The 23,861-nt window shown below is 38.9% G+C and overlaps 1 protein-coding gene across 1 annotated transcript; it reads right to left on the reverse strand.

The window, feature by feature from the left end:
- Positions 1-604: 604 nt before the first annotated feature.
- slc16a2 (solute carrier family 16 member 2) lies at positions 605-23,259 on the reverse strand. Its single transcript, XM_056768991.1, has 7 exons — positions 21,924-23,259; positions 14,417-14,561; positions 12,984-13,464; positions 8,974-9,117; positions 8,239-8,467; positions 7,277-7,514; positions 605-5,917 (listed from the first exon to the last, which is right to left on the reverse strand). The coding sequence occupies exons 1-6, from the start codon at positions 22,339-22,341 to the stop codon at positions 7,294-7,296; spliced, it is 1,638 nt and encodes a 545-aa protein (XP_056624969.1). The 5' UTR covers positions 22,342-23,259; the 3' UTR covers positions 605-5,917; positions 7,277-7,293.
- Between the last annotated feature and the right edge of the window lie 602 nt (positions 23,260-23,861).

Genomic DNA, 23,861 nt, shown 5'->3' on the forward strand with positions numbered 1-23,861 from the left:
TTTAACACAATTCCAACAGAGGTCAGTTTAAAGTTAGAGAACACTTTAGGGCAGGGGATCCAGGACGCGACCCCCAAAATAACAATGCCAGTACCTCGATCCCCCACTTGGTTAAAGGTGGTTAAAGTATACAAACGTTGCGCGCAAATGCGCACATGGACCTATTCTACCCAGACGCGCACAATGACAACAAAAAAAGAGCACAATCTAACATAATATTATTGTATAGCTATTTACTTATTACTTTACTTGGTGTTATACATAAACTCTGGACTATTACTGCAGATGGTCAAACTTCATCAAACTTTTGTGCTGATGGATGCGCCTCTTTTCGCACCTGAGGACGATGGCCGCTCTGACTGCAGCGCTTCTCCGCACACCTCCTCTGTCTTTGGTAGATATTAATCAACGTTTCGTTTCGTCAAATAAGAATATCCTAAACGTAAAGTTTGAAAAATAATCTGAAAAATAAAACTCTTTCATCATTTTCTTGACTTGGAAAGTCTCACTGGTGACCTGGCAAGTGAAAGACAAGACCAATCCTAAAATTAAAAGAAACCGAGACCAAGTATCCTGGAAGCATTCTTTGAAAAAACAGTTTGGTGTATAGTATGTTTATTGGTGGTTGAATACAAAACAAAACAAAACAAAAATTTAACAGGATCAAAAAATACTTTTTACACAAACACAGAATCACACATTTCTAGCAGCTTAGCCTCAATAATCCTTTTTAACAGCTAATATTTCACGATGATTGAGGTTTAGAAAACAAGTGCTACAGTTGTGTAAAGAGAAATCGAGATGAAGAGAAATATAGAAACACAGACCCTTTCATTTAGCCTGATGTACTTTACTGACCGCTTCTGGAGGCTTTCGAAGCCTTGTGGCCTGTATATGAACCACACACAGGCTTTATAGCATATGTGAAGTATCGCCATAGTAACAAGAGCACCAGGTGAGACAGACACTCTCAAGTAAAGGTTCACATCATCCCGATCCCCTGGAGGTTAATTCTGCTTTATCTTTGATTATGCATAATGTACTTCCATGTAAGTACACTTTCTGTTGTTTTGAAGACTGTAAACTGTATAATTGAGTACTTTGAATGAATGCACTTTGCACTATTTACAAGTGTTTTGTGTGCAGGCACATGGTCAGAAAGAGCAGACATCAGTCTGAGATATTGATCTGAAAGTCAAAGCCAAGCTAAAGAAATCTGTGTGTGTGACCGTCCGTTGAAATATAAAGGTAACTGCACTCTTATAGATTACTTTGCATTAACTAAAATAAAGTCTTACAACAATCTGGCTTTGAAGAAACACTTCATTAAAAGGAAAACAGTGGGTGTGGCTAAATGCTGACCAGGTGACATTCCATTCCATTTTCTACCGATTATCCGAACTACCTCGGGTCACGGGAAGCCTGTGCCTATCTCAGGAGTCATCGGGCATCAAGGCAGGATACACCCTGTATGGAGTGCCAACCCATTGCAGGGCACACACACTCACTCATTCACTCATTCACTCATGCACTCACACCCTACGGACAATTTTCCAGAGATGCCAATCAACCTACCATGCATGTCTTTGGACCAGGGGAGGAAACCGGAGTACCCGGAGGAAACCCCCGAGGCACGGGGAGAACATGCAAACTCCACACACACAGGTCGGAAGCGGGAGTCGAACCCCCAACCCTGGAGGTGTGAGGCGAACGTGCTAACCACTAAGCCACCGTGCCCCCCACCAGGTGACATCATTACATTTAATGTTCACACACAGAGTAAAGGATCAAACCGAAACCTGAGCGAGCAGAAGAGTCGTTTACCACACACGCAATTTTGGCTTAAACTGGGGGGAAATGTAATGGAAGACTTACATGGCACGAGGTCAATGATGACAAAAGAAAAACGTCTGCACTCCCTGAGTTTCTGAAAGTCTACGGTGGGGAAAACTAAACCAATCAAACACACAATTTGTCGGTCAAAACTGGCACAGAGGAAATCTTAAAAGATGGGTCATTATTCAAACGACCGTAAGAGTAAACTAAACAACACACAATCCATGTTTAGGCCTGATTCTGACTCAACATGACTCACACTCAAATGAATCAGCACATACAAATCACACTCAATGAATCAAACTCAATGAATTAAATTCAATGAATCACACTCAATGAATCAAACTCAATGAATCACACTCAATGAATCAAACTCAATGAATCACACTCAATGAATTAAATTCAATGAATCAGCACAAACAAATCACACTCAATGAATCAAACTCAATGAATCACACTCAATGAATTAAACTCAATGAATCACACTCAATGAATCACACTCAATGAATCACACTCAATGAATCACACTCAATGAATCAGCACAAACAAATCACACTCAGTGAATCCCACTCAATGAATTAAATTCAATGAATCAGCACAAACAAATCACACTCAGTGAATCACACTCAATGCATCACACTCAATAAAACAAAACATACAAATCACACACAATGAATCACACACAATGAATCACACTCAATGAATCACACTCAATGAATCACACTCAATGAATCACACTCAATGAATCAGCACAAACAAATCACACTCAGTGAATCACACTCAATGAATTAAATTCAATGAAACAAAACATACAAATCACACACAATGAATCACACTCAATGAATCACACTCAATGAATCAAACTCAATGAATCACACTCAATGAATCAAACTCAATGAATCACTCAATGAACCACACTCAATGAATCAGCACAAGCACTCAGTGAATCGGACTCAATGAATCAGCACAAACACTCAGTGAATCACACTCAATTAATCAGTACGATCACTCAGTGAATCACACTCAATGAATCACACTCAATGAATCACACTCAATGAATCACACTCAATGAATCAAACTCAATGAATCACACTCAATGAATCAAACTCAATGAATCACACTCAATGAACCACACTCAATGAATCAGCACAAGCACTCAGTGAATCAGACTCAATGAATCAGCACAAACACTCAGTGAATCACACTCAATTAATCAGTACGATCACTCAGTGAATCACACTCAATGAATCAGCAAAAACAAATCACACTCAAGGAATCAGACCACATAAATCAAACTCAAGGAAGAACCCACAATGAATCAGCACATACAAATCACACTCAATGAATCACAATCAATGAATCACACTCAATGAATCAGAGCAGATGAATCACACTCAATGAATCAGCACATACAAATCACACTCAATGAATCACAATCAATGAATCACACTCAATGAATCAGAGCAGATGATTCACACTCAATGAATCAGGACATATAATTCAGAAAAGATTAATCATTTCAGGCAACTGAACTAAGTGTTTCAGGGTTGAAAGGGTATCAGAGTGAAACCATAAAGTAGTCTTCTGAGGTATGCATGATTTCGTCTTCTTCCAATAAAGACAATCATTTAATCATGTTATCTGTAATATAAACTTAAACACGCCTGATGAGTCATGTTTACACAGTACTGTCATGTGAAGAGGTGCCCTTATGGTCTAGCTGGAAGAATCTCATGAAAGCACGTCACGTTTGACACCAGTATCCAAAGAAATTAAATTCACACTAACAAATCTCACCCTATTCTCATTACCCTCACGCATAAGAATAATGATGCATTATACATTATTATGTGGGGTATTTGTTACAAATGACCGCTTTTGAATTAATGCTCAATGCAAAAAAGTGACAAGTTTCCATGAGATACTCTCCATTACTTCAGCGTAAAGCCATGTTTCATGGTTAGACCTGAAGGACAATGTAGATTGAGGCAGTTTGGTTAAAATCGTGACCATCTCTGTTGTTTCGTTACATAAAAACAGCTGACCTAAGAGCATCTAATGAGTGCTGAGGCAGAGAATGTGCCAGAACCAGCTCTAATGGACACGTCTCCATGACAACACAGACAACGACGGGAGGTGAAAGGGTTTCTGGGAATTGACAAACAACCAGATGTAAGCGCAGCATCTGTGAAAAAGAGACTACAGCTCGTCCTCGCAGATTCTCACGTCCACTGTCATCATCTGACAACACGGCACAAAACATAAATGTGTGTAACAGATTCAAATTGGTTTGAGTTGCTAAGCTAAAGATGCAATACTGACAAAAAGCTCAAAAGTAAGATTTGTAAAGCAGAACGATGCCTTTCAATGCCTTCAAATGCTTTCTATGTAGGCAGTTCAATAGTTTGTAACGCATTTGTTATGTCTCACAGAAAAGCTTCTGACCGGTGACAAGCGAGACATTGTGTTGTTAATGACAAATACAAAAACACAAAATGAAAATTATAAAAAAATGCTGTCAAATTTCTTTTTTTACACTGTAACTGGTTAATAATCATCATCTCGACCCCCTCTGTGCAATACTACAATATTGATTCTGTTCTTTCTATAAACCAGAACATTATTATACAGTCACGTCTCATAGTTTCATCACACTTTGATTGTCTTTTCAAGAGTCCATTCATTTCAGATCCAAATGCCAAGGGTTTTACATCATAAACAAACGTGAAACAAACTTTTTCTGAGATGCGACAAACATAACCTAATACAAAAATAGAGAAAAATACACACTAATATAGATGAAAAAATATACCCTTAGCTCTGTGGGTAAATGTTCAGGTCATATCTCTCCTTTAAAATTCTCAGTAAAAAAAAGAAATCATAAATTGAATAAGTACACATTTGCATTGTGCATTGTGACATTTTCAAGACAATTATAGGAAACAATAAAAAAATGTCAAATGTATGGTAAACATAATGGGGTGGTTTCCCGTACAGGGTTTAGGCTCGTCCAAGACTAAAATAAATTTTCTAAACTGAAAACAGCTTGCTCTGACATATCTGAAAGGACATCAGCGTCCTTGTTTTGTCTCAAAATGCACATCTATTTTGTAATGTAATGTTTTTTGTAAGGCAGGATTGTAAAAACTGCTTAAATGTCCTAATTTAAATAAGGCCTAGTCCTGGTTTAACCTAATCCTTGTCCGAGAAAATGGCCCATTAATACTAAGGTTTTTTTTGTACTACATTTATTTGTTAGTTTTATACTTTTAATGACTTGTACTGAGAAATAGCTGTTTTACAGTAATGTGTTTAATTGTCATAAAAAGTCACAAAGCAAAACTTCATTTGCAAAAATCTACTTTTCTTTACTTTTTGGGTGAAATAAGACCGAGGTGAATCTGAAGACTCTGGCTCAATGGTCATGGCACGGTTTGTGAACTCCTCACTGCATAGCTAATTTATAAAACAGATACGGATATAAGATCAGCATTTAAAAAAAAACATTAAAAATGATTCTTCATTTCTTTCTCATTTTGACATAAGCCGTACACAGCTGCGACACGTTACGATAAGAAAAACGCGGCTGAGGTGATCAAAGTCGAGGGCAGAAAGCGCACAGAGAAAGTCTTACAAAAGTTTCCGTAAAATCAAATTCAAGCTATGGAGGGAACAATCGTATGAAAACATCTAAAGCATACGAATCTGATTTGAATATCTAGCACAAAATAAATGGAAAGAAAGATCCATCGAGCGTCCTCTTCTCTCGCTGCGAAATATTGAAGGTTTCGTTTCCTTTTTAATGGCGTTGAAGTTTTCTCTGTCCTGAATTTATGGCAGCTCTCGCTCTTGCGCTACACAAGATAACGTCATCTTCCTACTTTGTGACATTTTAAGATGTCCAGAAGGCGAGCGGACGGAGAGGAACGGCAGTGTGGAGGATCTTTGAGTTCTCTGATGGTCTTTCTCAGGGAAGGTCTTGAGACCTCGGGTTCGATTAGAGCCAAGCAAACACATGTGTACACAAACACACAAACACACACACACACATAAACACCACAGGTGCTGGTAAGATGAATCCCTGCAGAGTACAGAAAGACAAACAAATAAACAGCAGTTTGAGTGTCATTTCATGCATAGGCTTGAAAGTCAGGTAAAACGATATTTGCATAACTTTTAGAAAGACAAGTCTAAGGGCCGATTCACATTCGCCTCCTTAGCGCACGCAATTTTGATATTTTAGCAGGCGTATGCAAATAGGGAGCGATATGGTCACGATGCATTGAGGGGGAAATATTGAAACTTTTCAGAGTGCCGCGCACTCACCGTCGGTCACGTGACAAGAGAACGCGGTGCGGGTCGCGCACAGTTTTAGACGCGACATGTGAATCTTCCCTTAGACTACACTTTCCCAACCAGTGTTTTATTTTTTTTACTTAAAAGATGCCAGCCAACACCAGCATTTATGATCACATTCACAAAACTATTAGGCCCCAAGAATATTTGTATATTTTGTATGAACATGTTAACATTTAAAGTCCCAGTGAAATAAAGAAAATACTATTCTTATTTTTTCCTGAAATATTGCAGCGTTTATAGTAAACAGCTTGTCAATGTGTCATTATCTTCTCAAAATTCCTTTTAACTCAGAAGTGTGTCAGAATACAAGTAAAAATGAGCATGCAAACATGAGTCTATCTGTGACAACTGCATATCTCAAAGAAATTGGTTCATGTTTTACGACATCCATGTAGTACGGATACTACTGTTGGAGGAAAAAAAATGCCCATCAAATCCGTGGCCACAGTTTTCTGATTCTTCCCCTCGGTTCATTTTTGAAATCTGTACCCACACATAAAAACATAAACCGTGCTCACGCTTATGATTACTGACAAATGTTGCGACATATTTCACGACCGTTTGTTTTGGATGTTCATGTAAAAAAAGGATTCATTTCTTTACAGAAAGTTATGAAACATTTTTAACAGACTTCAAAGTAATATCTTGTAGCTTATCAACAATAATATCAAAAAAGTCACAAGGCTTATTATGATTTTTGCCATAATCGCACGGGCCTTAATGGAAATGAATGTTTGTGCAATGTTATGTTTATAATATTATAGTAGCGTCTCTTGAGATTGTCAGCCTACTTTGTAAGGGTTTCTTTTTAATATATTTAATTTCACAAAAATTTCATAAAAATGTCACGTTTCTGAGATTTATGAACATAAAAAAAAAAACCTCTGTGTGCTTTTTAACAAGAAAAAAAAATGTGGTTACATTTCATAAAAAAATTGTGTTTTTGTGTTTTTTTAGACACCAGATCTGATTCAGATGATCAAATCGGGGATTATTAACAATTATTTTGGATCTGTAGATACAAAGTGATATAAAATGACTGATGTCCTTGCATGCAGATGTGTTTCTGTCATGTGTGTACCTTTGTGTCTGTGGTCTTCATATGTGTGTCTCCATGTCTGTGTATCCCGGCAGCACATCTCCATTAGAGCAGCTCTTCAGCATCTTGTCCATGCTCGGGTCATTCGTCTCTTTACGGCGTCTCTGCGAGCGCTGGTGAACCAGAGGCACGAAAAACATCACGATGCCCCCGACCACCGGAGGAACGCCGGCCAGATAAAACGCCACGTCATAGGTCCCAAAATGATCGCGGAGGATGCCTGAGGAGGAGACGGATATTAAAGAAAACATCTATTTGAGAATAAAACTTTTGTAGACTTCTTATTTAGTGAAAATGCTAATCTAATTTTATAATTCACAACAATCTCAACAAACGGTCTGGATATCTGAACGTCACTCCAGGGAGAATATCAATGAGGCTATAATCCTGGATCAAGTCTCTCTATCAAAATATCTATTTAGACTTTGAAGACGGACCGCGGTGAGATGCACATCCGGCTCCTTAAGGGACGTTAAAGGTCTCGAGGAACTTAAATAAACACGGAGGAGTCGGCTTGCGGTTCCTGGTATGTGAAATACAAGCATGTCACAGCCAAACCGTGCAGCCAAGCCGATGCTGTCAAAATAAAGTATATCCTATAAATGATGCTTTACATTCACGGATGAGGGCTCGGCGCTCAAGACCCCCAGAGTTTTGAGAGCCAACGCCAGTATTCTACAAATGAACCCTGAGAGCGGAAAGTTGGGAAGATTTATCAAAGCATGAGCATTTCAAATGTGCCCATCGAAGCTGGAACTTGGAGAACATAAGGAGTCTGTTGTTAAACAAGAGCATTTAAGTCGACGGTCCAAATGAAATTTGCTCAAAGAGGAGAGCTTGGAATTTTTTCCTCTTAAATAAATCTCCTGTCCAATAGATCCATGAACAGGAGAAAGTCTGTGTGTGTTTTATCTGGGGAAAGAAGCATCACTTTTGATACTCACCTGCAATGGGTGGTCCGGCCGTCATGGGTAAGGCCATGAGACCCAGGAGGTAGCCGATGGCTTGAGACGCCTGCATGGGCCCTACCAACTCGAAGGCGATGGGGGCCATGATAGTGATGAAACAGCCATCACAAAGACCCATCAAGACAAGAACCACAGCCAGACCTTCAAACACCGCACACTGAGGAATCATCATGGACATCACGCCCAGAATTATGAACGACGCCACCTACACAAACCCACAGAAAATTCTTCTTTATTAACATCTGTTCCACTGTAAATGTTTTTGTCATCATGTTGACTTCTCGTTTGAGTGTCAACCTGGTCTCAGATGTTTCCCATGAAATGGCTTAAAGTAGATTCAAATGAGAGTGTAATTGTCGAGATGAAGGTGTAAATTGAATGTAGATTGAAGAGGTCAAATAATCTGGATTTGAGAAATGTTTGAGTTGATATTGAGATCTTCAATAATATTGAAGTTTTGATTGCAGACGAGACAAATCTGAGCTCAGTTTGAGACTTTGTGGACATCACTTCTCAAACTCTGATGACAGACACACTTGTGAGATTTCTGACTCTCAGGAGAAATATCTGAGACGCAGACGAGACTTTAGTGAATTTAATCTGTTTGATGTCTATGAGAAATAATGAGAAATGAGAATGTTGGACTCGTAAAACATCTCATGAAACTTCAAAAAACTACACGTTTATAAACCTAATTTCGGATTTTTGCACCTGCATGTAGATTTTCTTCGCTCCGGGTATGAGGTCTCCAATTTTTCCGAAAAGCAGTCGGCCGACCCCAGATGAAGCTCCGATACAAACCAGCAGAATCCACTCCTTCTTAGTGTCTCCAAACTTCTCCCGCACAAAATTAATCTGCAAAATATATAAACTCATGAAAACTATAACATGACACAAATATGTAGTTACTGTATATTAAACATTTTGAAAGAAAATTCACATTTTATAATAAAAGAAAATGTGTTTGTACTATTATGTTTTCTGTCCAAGAAACTAATTTAAGTCAAGTGACCCCGACATTTATAACGGCAGTAAACATGTGACCCGAGAAGTGTTTTCATACGGCCTTCAGCTTCAGAAAAGCCCTTGTTCTCAGCTGGTCAGTGACAGCATTTATGTCTCTGCGGTGGGAACGCAGGAAAGTCAACTATAAGTTGAATATTTCCGTTAATAGACGCCCTTGTTTCTAAGAAAGCGAGAGGAGGAGGACATGGGGTTAAAAATAAAAAGAACGGTAAAAAAATGTTTCCTGAGCGAGGAGATCACAGGCCTGAAGACTGGATGTCGTTTGAAAAGGATTTGAATGAGAAAACCTTAGGGGCACATCAAACGCCGTGAGATTTGGCATTTAGGGGTTAACCTGTAGGAGGGGCTTTTCTATCTCCACCACATTCAGCGGCCAAACACACACACACACACACACATGTACAACAAAAGCCGGGACAAGATGTTTACTTCTGGTCCGAAGCCTGAAAAAACAAGACTGTAGTTAGAAGTGTGAGATTGAGGGGAGTGGGTGGTCTCTTTCATCATTTTAATACCAACGTCCTTAAAAAACACACACACACACACACACACACACATTTACAACTCACAGCTAACCAAATAAACACTTTCTTCAAACACATACCAACATTTCAACCTACAGTAACAACTGTGCACATACAGTTACTCAATAATTCAATCCAGTGTCGAATTGTGTCAAAGCTCTTGGGGGTCCCCTAACCAGCCCTTAAAAAATTGCTATTAATCTTACTGCTATTCTATTCTGCTATTCTAGAAAAGCTTACTGCTTTTCTATTTTGCAATGTATTTTATTCACAAAAACAAATTTCTTAAGATTTAGCCTGTTTGATTTCTGTCTTGCTGAGATTTCGTCCATATGCATGCATGGATTTTTCAGATAAAAATGTCATTTTAATTGGCGTCTTATGAAATTTGGTCAAATATCGTACTAATGTGTTTTGCTTTATCGTGATAATTTTGAGAAAAATAATTTTAGTAGTATGGTTTTAATGGAATACCATGGGACCCCCAAATTCATTATTTTATACCTTATGAGGGGCCCCTTAAGGCCGGGACCGCCCCAGCCCCCCTCAATTCGAACCCTGATTCAATCTAGTTCTTGTTCAGCACTCAATACAACTTTGCTCCTAAAAAGATTGTCATGCATGACATCATTACATGAAGACATTAAGTAGACGATTTTATCCTAAATTACAATAGTGAGGAAAACAATAAAGTGATTCAATGCAACAAAAAAAGAAAAAAAGTAGGGCTGCACGATTAATCGTATCTTAATGTTGATAACTATATCTGCTTCACACAATTAACTGAGCATAATCGGTGTGATAATCTCGTTTTGAAAGCAAGCACAAAACTGCAGATCATCGCAAAATTCTTATCTTTTAATCTGCCACTTTACAGGAAATAAAAAAAGGTATTTGAGATAATTGAATATGTTTTTGCAAATCCCTCAGACGAACATGAAGGTTGACCAATAGTAATGATTTATATATTTAAAAAAAAAGGTTTCATTCCGAAGGTCACAAAATGTGTTATGACATATTCATTTGTTGTAAAGTAACGGCTTAATAAACATGCTGAATTGAAATTAACAAAAAAAGTTCTGAACTGACAAAATAATAATGTTCATTAATCGTGATTCAAATTTTGTGCAAAATAATCCTGATGATCATTTTACCCATAATCGTGCAGCCCTAGTCAAAAGTCAATATAAAACATAGTTGCATTAAATAAAGACAGTTGAGTTTAACATACAGCAGCGTTTATTCCTTAATGAAATATTTATTTCATTAATATTAATTAAATATAACAAATTAAGAGAGTTCCGTTTTTCAGAATTTACTTTTTTTAGGTATGTGTTTCGATACAATTTTCCATTTTTGTTTCATTGTGCTAACTGCTAACAATATTTCTCTTAGATTTAAAAAAAGTGTATTTCTATTTTTATTTATCTGCGGAAAATGAAAACAGGGAAACAGATGAAGATAACAGTAAAGATGCTCTGAATTGTTTCAGACCTCGAATACTTTAAAGAAAACAAATTCATATTCACTTTTAAGTAATATAAATCTATATTATAATAGAATATAATCTTATTTCTACATGTATTTAGGAAAATAAATTGTGATAGCCTGTATTTCATCACAGTTTTCAAGTGTCTTGTCATGCTGTCAGTCGTTCACATTGTTGTTGGATGACTTTAGTCACTCCTGAGGTTTGATTTTATGGAAATTTAACAAACCCTGGACTATACTATACTACATATACTATATGTATAAAGTAAGTCACTTTCTGCTAAATGATCAAAAATAAATGTAAATAAAGGTGCAATCCTAGTAAATAATAACTGCATGTGACCGACAGATCTCTAGAAATCTGATTATAAATGTGAAAGGTCCTCTCGATGCGTGTTGTTGTTTTTTTATCACCAATCCTCTGCATGATGAGCAAGAAAACTGCAGCACCACCCGCACCACCCGTGCTGGATTTCAGAGCGTGTCATATTTCACAGGCTTATCTCTTGACAAACAGCGAAACGTCACATGAAAATCACTATTGTGAGAGTAGAAAAATCTGAGCCTCCTCCAAGAACGAGCATAATGGATTATTCATGTGAATGTATGTCCATCACATTATCATCAGTGAAAAGAAGAGGTTAAGCAAGGACAGAAATGGACAGAGTCTGTCCTGAGATGACCCGGAGTGAATGAATAATTCACGAAGTGAACATGTGTGGAGTCATCACACACGGACTCACCGTCATGCAGGGAACATTAAATATTTCAGCCTAAAGCATTATTAATGCATGACCAATCGCTCGTATGGTCCGTTTTCTGACCTTTAAAGTGAACGGTGAAGGAGGAATTAAATCTGAAACTATGAGAAATGAATCAAATATGAAAGAGATCTCATCTGTGATTTTTCTTTCTTATGGGCTTTTACCATTCAGACATTTGAAACAACAGCTCCGTCAGTCGTTCAAAGAGGCTCAATATGTGAAATTTCACAGCACTTTAGGTATTTCTTTTGTTGACGTTTACATAAATGGATAGCCGTGTTCTTGAACACACATGTCTGGGTTGTGGGCTTTTACTGCCAGAAAACAGAATTTGGGTCACAGTGGGAGTTTAGTCAATAGATACAGAAAACTCACGCATGGTTAGATGAGACCGTCAGGTTTGGATTTGACTTTACTGAATTTAATAATTTTGTCATTACGACACAATCCATCACTTCAGCCGACAGCACTGTTTAATTCCTGAAAATCTGGAACATTCTGGTGTGTAAACGATCCGGGCAGGGTCGGATGATAAATTACTTGTGAAATTCACCATAAAAAGCGTCAGGCTTTGAGTCAAACGTGTGCAAAGTGATTTATAAATTATGCTCGGAAAGTTGCTTTAAATAAAACTCCCTGCTGAGAGTGAGAAGCGCTTTTCTACCTGCTGGGCACACTTCCCAGACTGAACATACATAGGTTTCTGTAATTGATTCATTTATTTTTCTAAAGCAAAATGAATAGTGCACCTCATTCGCCTTTAAGTGGATCGCCGAAGTCATTCGATCTTAATTCCCTAAAAGCAGAACACAATAACATTGACGTTTTTTCATCCAAAGAGGAGTGTATGAGAATCACTACAGCAGGCAAGCTACAGAAACACAAATCCCATTTATAACCGGCACACCAAACTCACCAGGTGTACGTACGGCACAAAGTATCCCAGCACGGCCGTGGCGATGCCGAACGACCACAGCCGATAGGCCAGCACGTTGAACACTCGGACGTTAAAGTACTTCCTCATTTTGGCCAGGCCCTTTTGCCATCTGCTCGCCGACTCCGAGCCGGACGCCGGACCTCCCTCCATCCCCATGCCTGGCATCGGACACATCCCGCTGGGCATGAGCGGACGGAAGGTGAGGGCCAGCAGCGTCTGGACCAGCATGAAGAGGCTGAGGGTCTGGAAGGTTCTGGAGAGACCCAGCGGTCCCACCACTTTATTCAGGAGCACTGGAAACCCCATTGAGAAGAGGCTGCTGCCCGCCGTCACTACGCCGTTAGCCAGGCCCAGTCTTTTCCGGAAGTAATGCCCCAGTATCACCAGAGACGGCTGAAAAGCGAACGAGGATCCGCAGCCGAACAGTATTCCATATGTGAAGTAGCGAAGAGCCAGCGTGCTGAGAAGAGAGAGGAGAGCGTTATGTGTGTGCAATTTAATATGCCCAAAAAAATTTAGATTTGAAGAATAAACGTGGAAGAAGACGCAATGATGGGAAGGTTGTAGGTTCAACACTTTCCATTAAAAGTCTCCATTCAACCCACATGAAAAGATAATGGAGTACATTATATGATTTTCTAATTTTAATTTCTAGTTTATTGCTCTAGTTTTCACTATATTTCAATTTACATGAGTTTACAATCATTTCTCTATAGTAAATTCTAAAGTTTACTAGTTTTTTTATATGAGATTCCTTTCTGTTTCTGTTCAGATTTATAGTTAAAATGTGTATAATATCATTTTTTATTGTGGTTACATGCACAGATATTTTAAGTCAATCTAACTTTTTGACCGTTTTTGACGTGTAGGGTACGTGAATGTTGAAAGTTCAGTCCACACACTGACACATGTAGACTACACAAATCACAATGCTGAATATATACAAAACCATTTCTTTGACTTTCTCTCCGGCCACGTGACCTAATCAAGATGGATTGTGGGTAATAATCTCCAGAAGACAATCAGTGCACAAAGCCTAGTGTAGGACGAGACCTTTTCTCTACTCTAAACACAGCAGGAACATGTTTTTCTTCAATGTTTTCCATCAACATAAAGAGCTTTTTCATCTTGGAACAAAACCAGCACTTTGTCAAATCGCACATGGATGAGAGAGAGGGAGAGAGAGAATGTGAATGAGAGGGGGCGAGTGAATTAATTGAGCGCTGTGTGAGGCCATCAGAGAAAGCACACATCGGCTGGAGAAAAAAACGAACGCAATCATTGCAAATCAATCCTCTTGCACTCTCTCATTCATTTGAATATTTTCAAGAAAATGTCTTGGGTTTAAATACTTTTCAATTATGACTGTGATCTATTATAAGGCAATTACCATAAAAAATATATATATTTACGTTGCAAAGGAGCTGGTAAGCAGACCGATAAAAGCCACGAACGCTCCACAGACGGCCGTCTTCCGGCAGCCGAAATGATCAGTAAACATACTGACCACAGGAGAGCAGAAAAATATCATCCCCATCGCCAGAGCTCCGACCCATGCTAAAAAGAGAGAGAGAGAGAGAGGGTGATTAAAAACCAGATCTTATATATTCTCAAAGAGGATCCCTTGTGGAAAAAAAATATAGAAACCATTCAAGAAGTTGTAATGGTTTACAGGGATTTGTATTGGTTTAAATGGAAACTGTTATGGTTCTACTGGTCTGTGATGGATTCTATTGGTGGAATGTTAAATCCTATTGGAATAATGCCCAAAACACACTACAAAAAAGAACTTTGTAATGGTTTTAATGGAAAAGCTAAGGGTTCATAAAGGTATGTTATGGCAACCATAAGAATTTCTGTACTGGTTTCTGTTGGGTTTCTATAGATTTTTTTCAGCAGAGTAGAAACCCAACAGAAACCAGTACAGAAATTCTAAGTTTCTATTAAAATACTATTATGAACCATTTGCTTTTTCCTTTAAAACCATTTTAACTTCTATAATGGTTTCTATTGTATTTTTCAGCAGCTAAACCATTAAAGAAGTTATAATGGTTTTAAAGGAATTTGTATTGGTTTTAATGGAAACTGTAATGGTTCTACTGGTATGTGATGGATTAAATTTGTGGGATGTCAAATCCTATTGGAATAATGCCCAAAACATACTAAAAAGAACTGTGTCATGGTTTTAATGGAAAGCTAAATTAAAATACCTTAATGAAAACCATAAGAATTTCTGCAATGGTTTCAGTCGTTTTTCTATTTTTTTTTTCAGCATTGAGATTAATCCTATTGAAGGAATGCCCAAAACACACCACAAAACATTTTTTTGTAATGGTTTTAATTGAAAAGCAAAAGGTTGTAATGGTATTTTAATGAAAAAACATTTTAACGTCTGTGATGGTTTTTATTTGGGTTTCCATCGTTTTTTCTTCAACAGGGAACGTACAGGCTTAAGAATAATGAACAATAACCAAACACCAAGATCACAACAACCCACCTGAAAGATTCATTTTTAACACAGACACACAAGAATCACAAACAGAACATAATTCTGTCAAGAGACATGAAAGTTCATCATCTCTGTTTCAAAAGCACTGTCTGGTCATCCTCAAACAAACACCCATACTGAATGTTTTCATGGTTCAAAGGTCGTTTAATGTCTGCACAGCGTGTCTGAAGTTTAAGGCCAGCGGTTCAATATTTGACGCTGACCTGTGTGTGTGTGTTATCCTGGCTGAGGTTCAGTGAAAAACTGTGGCCTGTAAATTCCAGCGAGGAAGCGGTCGCGTAACAAACCAAGCAAATGATGTTTACATGTATTTCTGTTGAAGCACACAGGGTCAGGGTTTAAATCTGCCTCCCGCTGGCTTCATGAGATGTATGTTTTCCACAGGTTTCACAGCGTGAGCTCTGTTTGTTTTTTCTGTTCGCTTTAAAGCAAATCACCGATCATTCTGCAAGTTCCCGTGGAAGTACACGTTGTCAAGAACAATGCCAAGAGTTTATATTTTGGAATAGCATGTTAGGAAAGAAACCGTTTCATAGCCTGCACAAAAAGCATGCAGAAACATGATGTAGATAAGCCTGCGAGTGTTTTTTGGGGCCAGTTGAAGGATTACACATTCCTGGGACTATTAGAAATGGATTACTGTACTTCTCCAAGAAAGAAAAACTCACAGACTGCAAAAAAAATCAGCGCACAGCACATATTATATTATACCGCCATGAGTTTACATACATCATTCGGTGTGTTTGTGTAAGTTTTGGCGACGAATCTGAAGGGACATATTCTTCAATAACACAATATATCTGGTGTCTTCTTATGAGGAGTTACCTAGCAACTATTGTTAATAATCACGTTGATGACACTAACAGACCGCAACCCAAAGGTATACTTAAAAATAGACTACAGGAGAGAAATTTCAATGAACTAAAGATCACACATGAAATGAGCAGTGTTTCACTGTTTCTATTTCAGGATCATATACAGGAAAATCTCTCATTATTATGAGCCATTATCCATGAACATGATCCCAATGGATTCAGCATCTAAGATGAATAACAATAAAAAACTAAAGAAAAAACTAAAGAAAATTTAATAAAACCTAAAAGCGAGAGAGAGAGAGAGAGAGAGAGAGAGAGTGTGATGTCACTTCATATAAGCCTAACTCGACCCATGCTGGCCGCAGAATGAACTGGAAAACACATGGCCCTCTCCTCTCACTCTCTGTCTGATTTTGTAAGCAAAGACTTTTATTTGCTAACATTTATGTCCAGATGAAAAATGCCCCGTTTGCTCAAAATATAAACCAGAGAAACTCAAGCCTGCAGAACCAAAACTAAGACACTTCTCTGTACTGTACTACATAAAATCCCATAATTGTTCCGTCTCCGTTTCTCCTGTGAACAGTGTCTGAACACTTTCTCTCTCTGGCCTCTCTGGATTATCAGTTTTTCACGCTCTTATTCTCTCTCTCTCTTGCTCTAAATCACTCAGATCCTACAGTGATTCTCTCTAATGAGACGTCTCCTGAAGTCATAAAACGACTGAAACGAGGGACAGAGACACAAAGAGCCAACCAAGCATAAAGAACAGAGAGAGAGAGAGTGTGTGATAGAGAGAGAGTGAGTAAGGAAAAGATAGAAAGAAAGAAAGATAGAAAGAAAGAAAGAAAGAAAGAGAGAGAATGAGAGAGAGAGAGATACAAATAAGTGACCCAGTAAAACTGACAGATGCTGTTTGACAGATTGTGAATAAACACACTGAGCCGCAGGGAGGAATGGATCTCTCTCTCCCTCTCTCTCTCTCTCTCTCTCTCTCTCTCAAACATACACACAAACCCATACACACACAGCTCTGTCTGAGCGAATCTAAGTCAAACTGTATGAACATGTTATGCTTAACCAGATCAAAACAGAGAAAAGAAATGATTTCCTGTTTTAAAAAATGATCTTTCTATGGATCTTTAATCATAATTTAAATTGATATACTTTTCACAGCAAGTATGCACCCCTGATCCAAATTGAAACCAGAACTTTAAAAAATAAACAAATGATAACGCTTTCATTAATAATGTGAAATAAACAATAATATGCACTATTATTTAAAATGTATATGATGGTAATATTTGCACTACATAATGTACAAAAAATCCTGCATGACCATGAGAATCAAATTAAAACTAATAATGGGTATTAAATAGTATATCATTCAGATGCCTTACAGTGATGACAGCTTGAGGGTAAATGTACAGAAATAATGTAATAATGATGTGTATATTACATCTTCATTTAGTCATTTGTCAGAAGAACTTAAAGATGAAGAACAGATCGAACAAGATCTGCAGAATCACGCAGTGAAGAATATCTCAATCAAACAATTTGAACAGAATAATTATTTTCTGTATATTAAAAAAAAGGAATGCAAATGTCTTACAAATCAACAATCATATCACAGATCTACACGAGACAAGCTGTGTGCTGTATGAACACATCAAATTCAAACCCTCGTGGGTCAGTGACATGCAACGTTGAGATCCAAAAAAACAGAAGCAGAGGATCATGCTCTGATAGCGTTTCTAGATCTGGACATGAGATCAGTCATCAGTGCGACAGCATTGTGAAAACGGCTTTATGACCAAAATGTGTAAATGTGTGACGAGTCAACACCGATAATCATATTACATGTGCAGAACGTTTCATTTCTGCCGTTTGCCTCCAGGTCTCATGTTTAAAGGGAAAGCTGCTGCACAGCCACGGACGGGCAGAAAAAGTGATGTTTCGCAGTCGACCGTGTGCAGACGTCCACACACAAACCCCAGATGTGCATACTGAGGTTAACATGCCGTACTTGTGCACTGTGACCTGACTTTAGTCATACTGGGATGCATTACAACTAATCTAGTTATGGGGCTCTGAGTGGATTTATAATCACATTTGTGTTTTACGACTAAATGGAAGAAATTCACTTTCGCACGCATCGTTCTTTTATTTCTTACAGGAAAGACACAAATTCACATCGACTTCTAATATTTTTATGGCATGCCTTATTTATTGTGCCACATTAAAATTTAAAGTCAATGCAGACGAAAGAAAGAAAATTACAGATGTCTCTAATATCTCATTTAATTCTCACAGACATTCTCATGCTCGAAAACTATCAGTGACACACCAGACAACGGACTCCTTGACCTCCTGTTCTCTGCTTCATAACTCATTCACCTGAGACTGGAGGAGAGATCCGACCTTTCCCTGAATGATTTCAACCTGTACGTCTCAGGCCGGCCAAAAATACATTACATACATAATAAACAGATTCGCAAACTTATTATGATCACAGAATGACAAGTCTGAACGTAGGGACTCGACGACAGATAATTCCAACAATTTCCATTCGGTTGCACTTGTATTAAAAAAAAAAACGTTTCTCTGAAAATGATGACCTGAACTTTGGTCTGTGCTCAGACTAAACAGGTAAACAGCTCGGGACGCAAACACAGCTGAGAGTGACTGAGTTCATGAAGACCCAATGTACAGACAGGTAACATGATCAGAGTCTATGCATTACCAACAGAATCCTTCTGTAGTGTGTGTGTGTGTGTGTGTGTGTGTGTGTGTGTGTGAGCCCAGAGAACAAATACAAGCAAAAAGATTGATGTCAACCATTCATTTACTGCAAAATGTTGAAAAGATTTGTTCAACTTCTTTCATCCTATTGAGCAGAGCTCCTTTTGTGTTTATCTATATGTAAAGTTGGGTGGGAGTGTCTGCTGTAATCCCCTATTGAGATTAAAGTTAACGTTTGTGTGTGTGTGTGTGTTCGGGCAGGATGAGCCACGTGAGCGCTGGACATCCCCGTTAAGCCCTGCATGTTTTCACACTACCCCGAGTCCCTCACTGACCAATCAAATCCTCTTTTATGTGGCCACATTGGCCCATTTCTGCAGATTAAATAAAGGGCCAAATGAGAGAGATGTGACAGGTGAGAGAGAGAGAGAGAGAGAGAGAGAGAGAGAGAGTGAGTGAGTGAGTGAGTGAGTGAGTGAGTGAGAGTGAGTGAGTGAGTGAGTGAGTGAGTGAGTGAGTGAGAGAGAGAGAGAGAGAGAGAGAGAGAGAGAGAGAGAGAGAGAGAGAGTTTAAAACTCTCAGCGTTGTCAAAGGGACACTTCACACAAAAATAAAAATCTGGTCATCATTTATTCACCTTCGAGTTGTTCCAAATATTTGTTCTGATGAACACAGAGAAAGATATTTTGTAAGAATGCTCATAACCAAACAATTATTGGACCCCATTGACTACCATAGTAGAAAAAATAACTTTATCATTTTTTTTCTGTTAAACACAAAAGAAGATATGTTGTTGAATGTAGGACAGCAAACAATTCTCGGGCACTTTTCAATACCATTGTATTTTTTCCTACTATGGGAGTCAATGAGGTCCAAGAACTGTTTGGTTACAAAAATTCATCCGAATATCTTTCTCTGTGTTCTTCAGTAAAAATACAATGTAAAAATACATTTATGCTGATTTGGAACAACTAGAGAGCGATTCATTCATGACAGAATAATCATTATTTGGTGAACTATCCCTTTAAACAGCTGTTTCCAATTTAGCAAATGTGCACTTTCTATTCAAACCGTTGGTCTCACTTTTGTTTGAAAAATTTGGTTTTATATTATTCATTTTACATTAAAAAAAAATTATTCAATCATTCCAGTTGATAAGGAAAATACTGCTACAAACACCTTACAGGATTTTTATGATGTGCAAATGTTGAAAATGTAAAAACATTCAGTAACACTTTGCAATAAGGTGCTATTAGCTAACATTAGATAACAATGAACAATTTAGTTTTTCAGCCTTTATTAATCCTTGTTAATGTTAGTTAATGTCAATACAGTTTTTCAAGTTAGTTCATGGTGCATTAACTTATATTAACAGTGACAACACTTGATTTTAATGATGTATTAGTAAATGCTGAAATTAACATGACATTAATAAATGCTGTTGAAGTATAGTTCATGTTAGCTATTGCATAAACTTATTGTTAACAAAAAGCACCTTATTGTAAAGTGTTACCAAACTTTCTTATTATTATCACAGTAAGAAATTCTGCTGCTAAATGGAGTGTGCAAATCCCAACACAATGTCTTTTCTCAGTTCCTGGCATTCGCTCTTCAGAATTCCAACCCTGTTTTCACAACCGTCCAAATAAACGGTCAAACAAGTCTATTATTCTTTCACAATCCTATAACACTGGGCAAGTCTGCTGCGCTGTCTTAAAAGAAAACAGAATGTAGCAGAACAGAGAGAAAAACGGGCAGCAAGTGGAGAAGTACATCAAAATCTATGGGTACCATCACAAGCTCGCAGCTGAAGAGAAGAACAAACACTGAACATCAGCTTTATCTGTAAGACTCTGTCATGAAAGAATAGACCGAACATCACACTTTACTCAAACATGACTCTTTCTTCAGTTGAAAACAAGAGAAGATATTTAAAGAAATGTAGTGGATTTGTGTTCATAACAGAAGTCAATGGAGTTTGATCACGAACATTCTTCGAAATATCTTCTTTTGTGTTCTGCAGAAGAAGAAACTCCAACAGGTTTGTGATGACATGAGGGTGAGCAAATAATTTAGGAGTTTTCATTTCGAGGTGGACTACGCCTTTAAATCAGGCATTCGTCTTCCACTGGGCTTGTTTCGTTTAATATTCATAACTAGTAAACATCAAACTAAAAGTTTAAAGCAGAACAGCCAAGCGGGATTTAGAACATTAAAGTAAGCAAACTGACAGATGTTGAAACAAGCGGCGAGACACGCAGGAGATTATCAGCATGTGGACTGGGTTTGTGCTGCCAGTGAATCTGGGGTTGTTGGGGACATTGGCTGGTTCGGAGGGTTCATGAGAGCGGCTTCGTTCGTGCAGAAAATGAATTCTGTTATTAACCGCAGTGAAACCGGTGGTCAGATCTACCTAACCCATCACTTCTGTTGGTCATTAAACTAGAGCTTTTCTTTTGCATCAAAATCAAGGTTATGGACTCTATAGGGATTATAAAAGTGACAAACAAGGTGATCAACAGTTGTTATCATTATAGTGGCTATCTTTATCAGCAACAGTCAACGGTGACCGACCAGTGGACCGACACTATAAAACTGTACAAATGAATTGGATTAAATGACAAATATCAACTTTCTCATTAAGAAACAATGGGTCACCTAGCAATACTTTGGTCAGTAACAATCAATATGAAAGCAGGTGGCAGTAATGGGGTCCAGAGAGCAGCTTTGGGCAGCTGTCACTCGGTCTGAGCCCCTCTGACCCGGGACTCTAAAATCAGGTGTGATCCTTAATCTCTCAGGATCAGTGCGCCTGGAATCGGCTTTGACCCGCACGTACAGTGCAGCACTCACCCACTTTAAACTGTGACGTCTGGTCCTTGAGATCCTCGTGGTCTTTCACCAGCATCGTGTGCAGAATACCAAACGAGTTCTGTATGCCGAATATCGAGCCGTTGCACCAAGTAGCGGCGAACACCACCACCCAGCCGAATCCCCCCTCGGGCGGCACGAAACCGCGTCCAGGGTGTGCGCCGGGCGGCGTCTCCGGACGCTTGTCCGGGCTGCCCGTCTGTATCAGCTGAACCGTGCTGTCCTCCGGGACAATCTTCTGCTCCGATACCTCGCATTCCTCTTTGTTCTCTGGGTTTTGCTCCATTGCAGACGAAGCGAGCTGTTCGTCGTGTCCGGTCTGGGGTTCAGGGGTCGATACCTCCGGACCGGGGGTCCCGCTGCCTCCTTCTGGACTGTTATCATTGCTTTCCGCGTGCATCCTTAACGAAGCGGATGCAAGTGTGTTTGTTGAGAAACTATTTTATCATATGCGTGAGTATAGATGAAAACCGAAGAAAAATGCGTGGTAGAGTTGATCAGAGATGCGAAAGTAAAAGCCGAACACAAAACAATCTGTTGACGCGCGTGGACGGAGCTTTGCGCGGATGATCAGTCATAATCCGATCGATAAAACGCAAATCGTGTTATGAGAGATCACTCTTCATAGGCGCCTCGACTTCCAGCAAACCTCCTGTCCTGTCCAAAGCTCGCTTCACGTCTCTTTATCTGGAGCCAAACGTGCACCGACTCCTCCTATGTCTCATTTGTGTAACATTCACGACGGATCCCGGTGGGCTGCCCCGCGCGCACTTCTGCGGTGCAACAACGTAACATTTAAACGCTCCAAACGACAACGTGCATTGTGACTGTGTAACACTTTAACATTCGAAACATTCCGCGAATGCGTCCATTAAAGCTCCTTCCGCGAAACAACGAAACACTTTCAGTAAACAATCTTTACTGAACGGGTCCGCCTCCTCGCCGCCCGCAGAGGGAACGGATTTGAAATTCCACCGGCGCAGGATTAAGGAAACCGGAGACCAGCCCCTATCTCACCATTCCTCATCCCGCCCCGCAATTGGCTTAAAATGAGGAATCGCGCCGAGAACGGTATAGATGACGCGAGAGTCGTTCACAGGTACATGTGGAATCGAATCGGTTCGGTGATCGGTGTGCGTGTGTTTGGTTTCCCGACTGTTGCGGCGTTTGGCAAGCGCGCAAATCATCAATGTGGCGCCGATCAGACGGGTCCAGATTCTTGATGGTTCACGAGCAACGTCTCGATATTTATCCAGAACGACGCGGTCAGTACGGATCTCGTGAATCGGTGCGTACGGGCGCGTATGGCTCGTGTTTGGGTCGCCATGATGGGTTATTATGGTATGGAGGGGGAGGATCCGTGACGCGCTTCCCTGTACAGTACCTATAGTAATATCTCCAATGTCACATTCAAGCATCTCTTCATACTGTGTAGATGTGCGGTGCAGTTTACACTTAATATGTACTACAATCTGTAGTCTATGGTAGTTTACTGTAGTATAGATATATTATAATATTTAATACCCTTTCAATAATGCACTCGACCATATTTGGTCATCTGAGTAACGTTTGTATTTATTTGGAAATAATCACGTTGTAAATATTTAGGCTGACATTTTGAACTCTACATTGAACCAAAAAATGTAGTTGTGTAGATTATTTTACATTATTACTTTTGTTTACATTTAAAACTATATGCATACTTCCAAGTGTAAATTCGACCCCAGCGGATTGCACATAACTATGTATAAATGCAAAGGATAATGCAATGTAAATCGCTTTGGATAAAGCGTCTGCCAAATGCGTAAATGTAAATGTAATTAGGATTTTAATTTCGTGTATTATTGATTCTCGACTTTCTGCAGTGACTCCTGTAGACCGCTATAGGGCAGCAGAGATCTGGTTTATTGGCCGTGCCGA

This window comes from Triplophysa dalaica, chromosome 16 (assembly GCF_015846415.1).
Source record: "Triplophysa dalaica isolate WHDGS20190420 chromosome 16, ASM1584641v1, whole genome shotgun sequence".
In the NCBI taxonomy this organism is placed as follows: Eukaryota; Metazoa; Chordata; class Actinopteri; order Cypriniformes; family Nemacheilidae; genus Triplophysa; species Triplophysa dalaica.

Excerpts from the sequence above, each read along its gene's own strand:
- slc16a2 (XM_056768991.1), bottom strand. The coding sequence starts at position 22,341 with ATGCACGCGGAAAGCAATGATAACAGTCCAGAAGGAGGCAGCGGGACC. Across the intron at positions 14,562-21,923 it reads GACGTCACAGTTTAAAGTGG|CATGGGTCGGAGCTCTGGCG; the intron begins GTGAGTGCTGCA and ends CTCTCTTTTTAG. Across the intron at positions 13,465-14,416 it reads CTTACCAGCTCCTTTGCAAC|CACGCTGGCTCTTCGCTACT; the intron begins GTAAATATATAT and ends CTCTCTTCTCAG.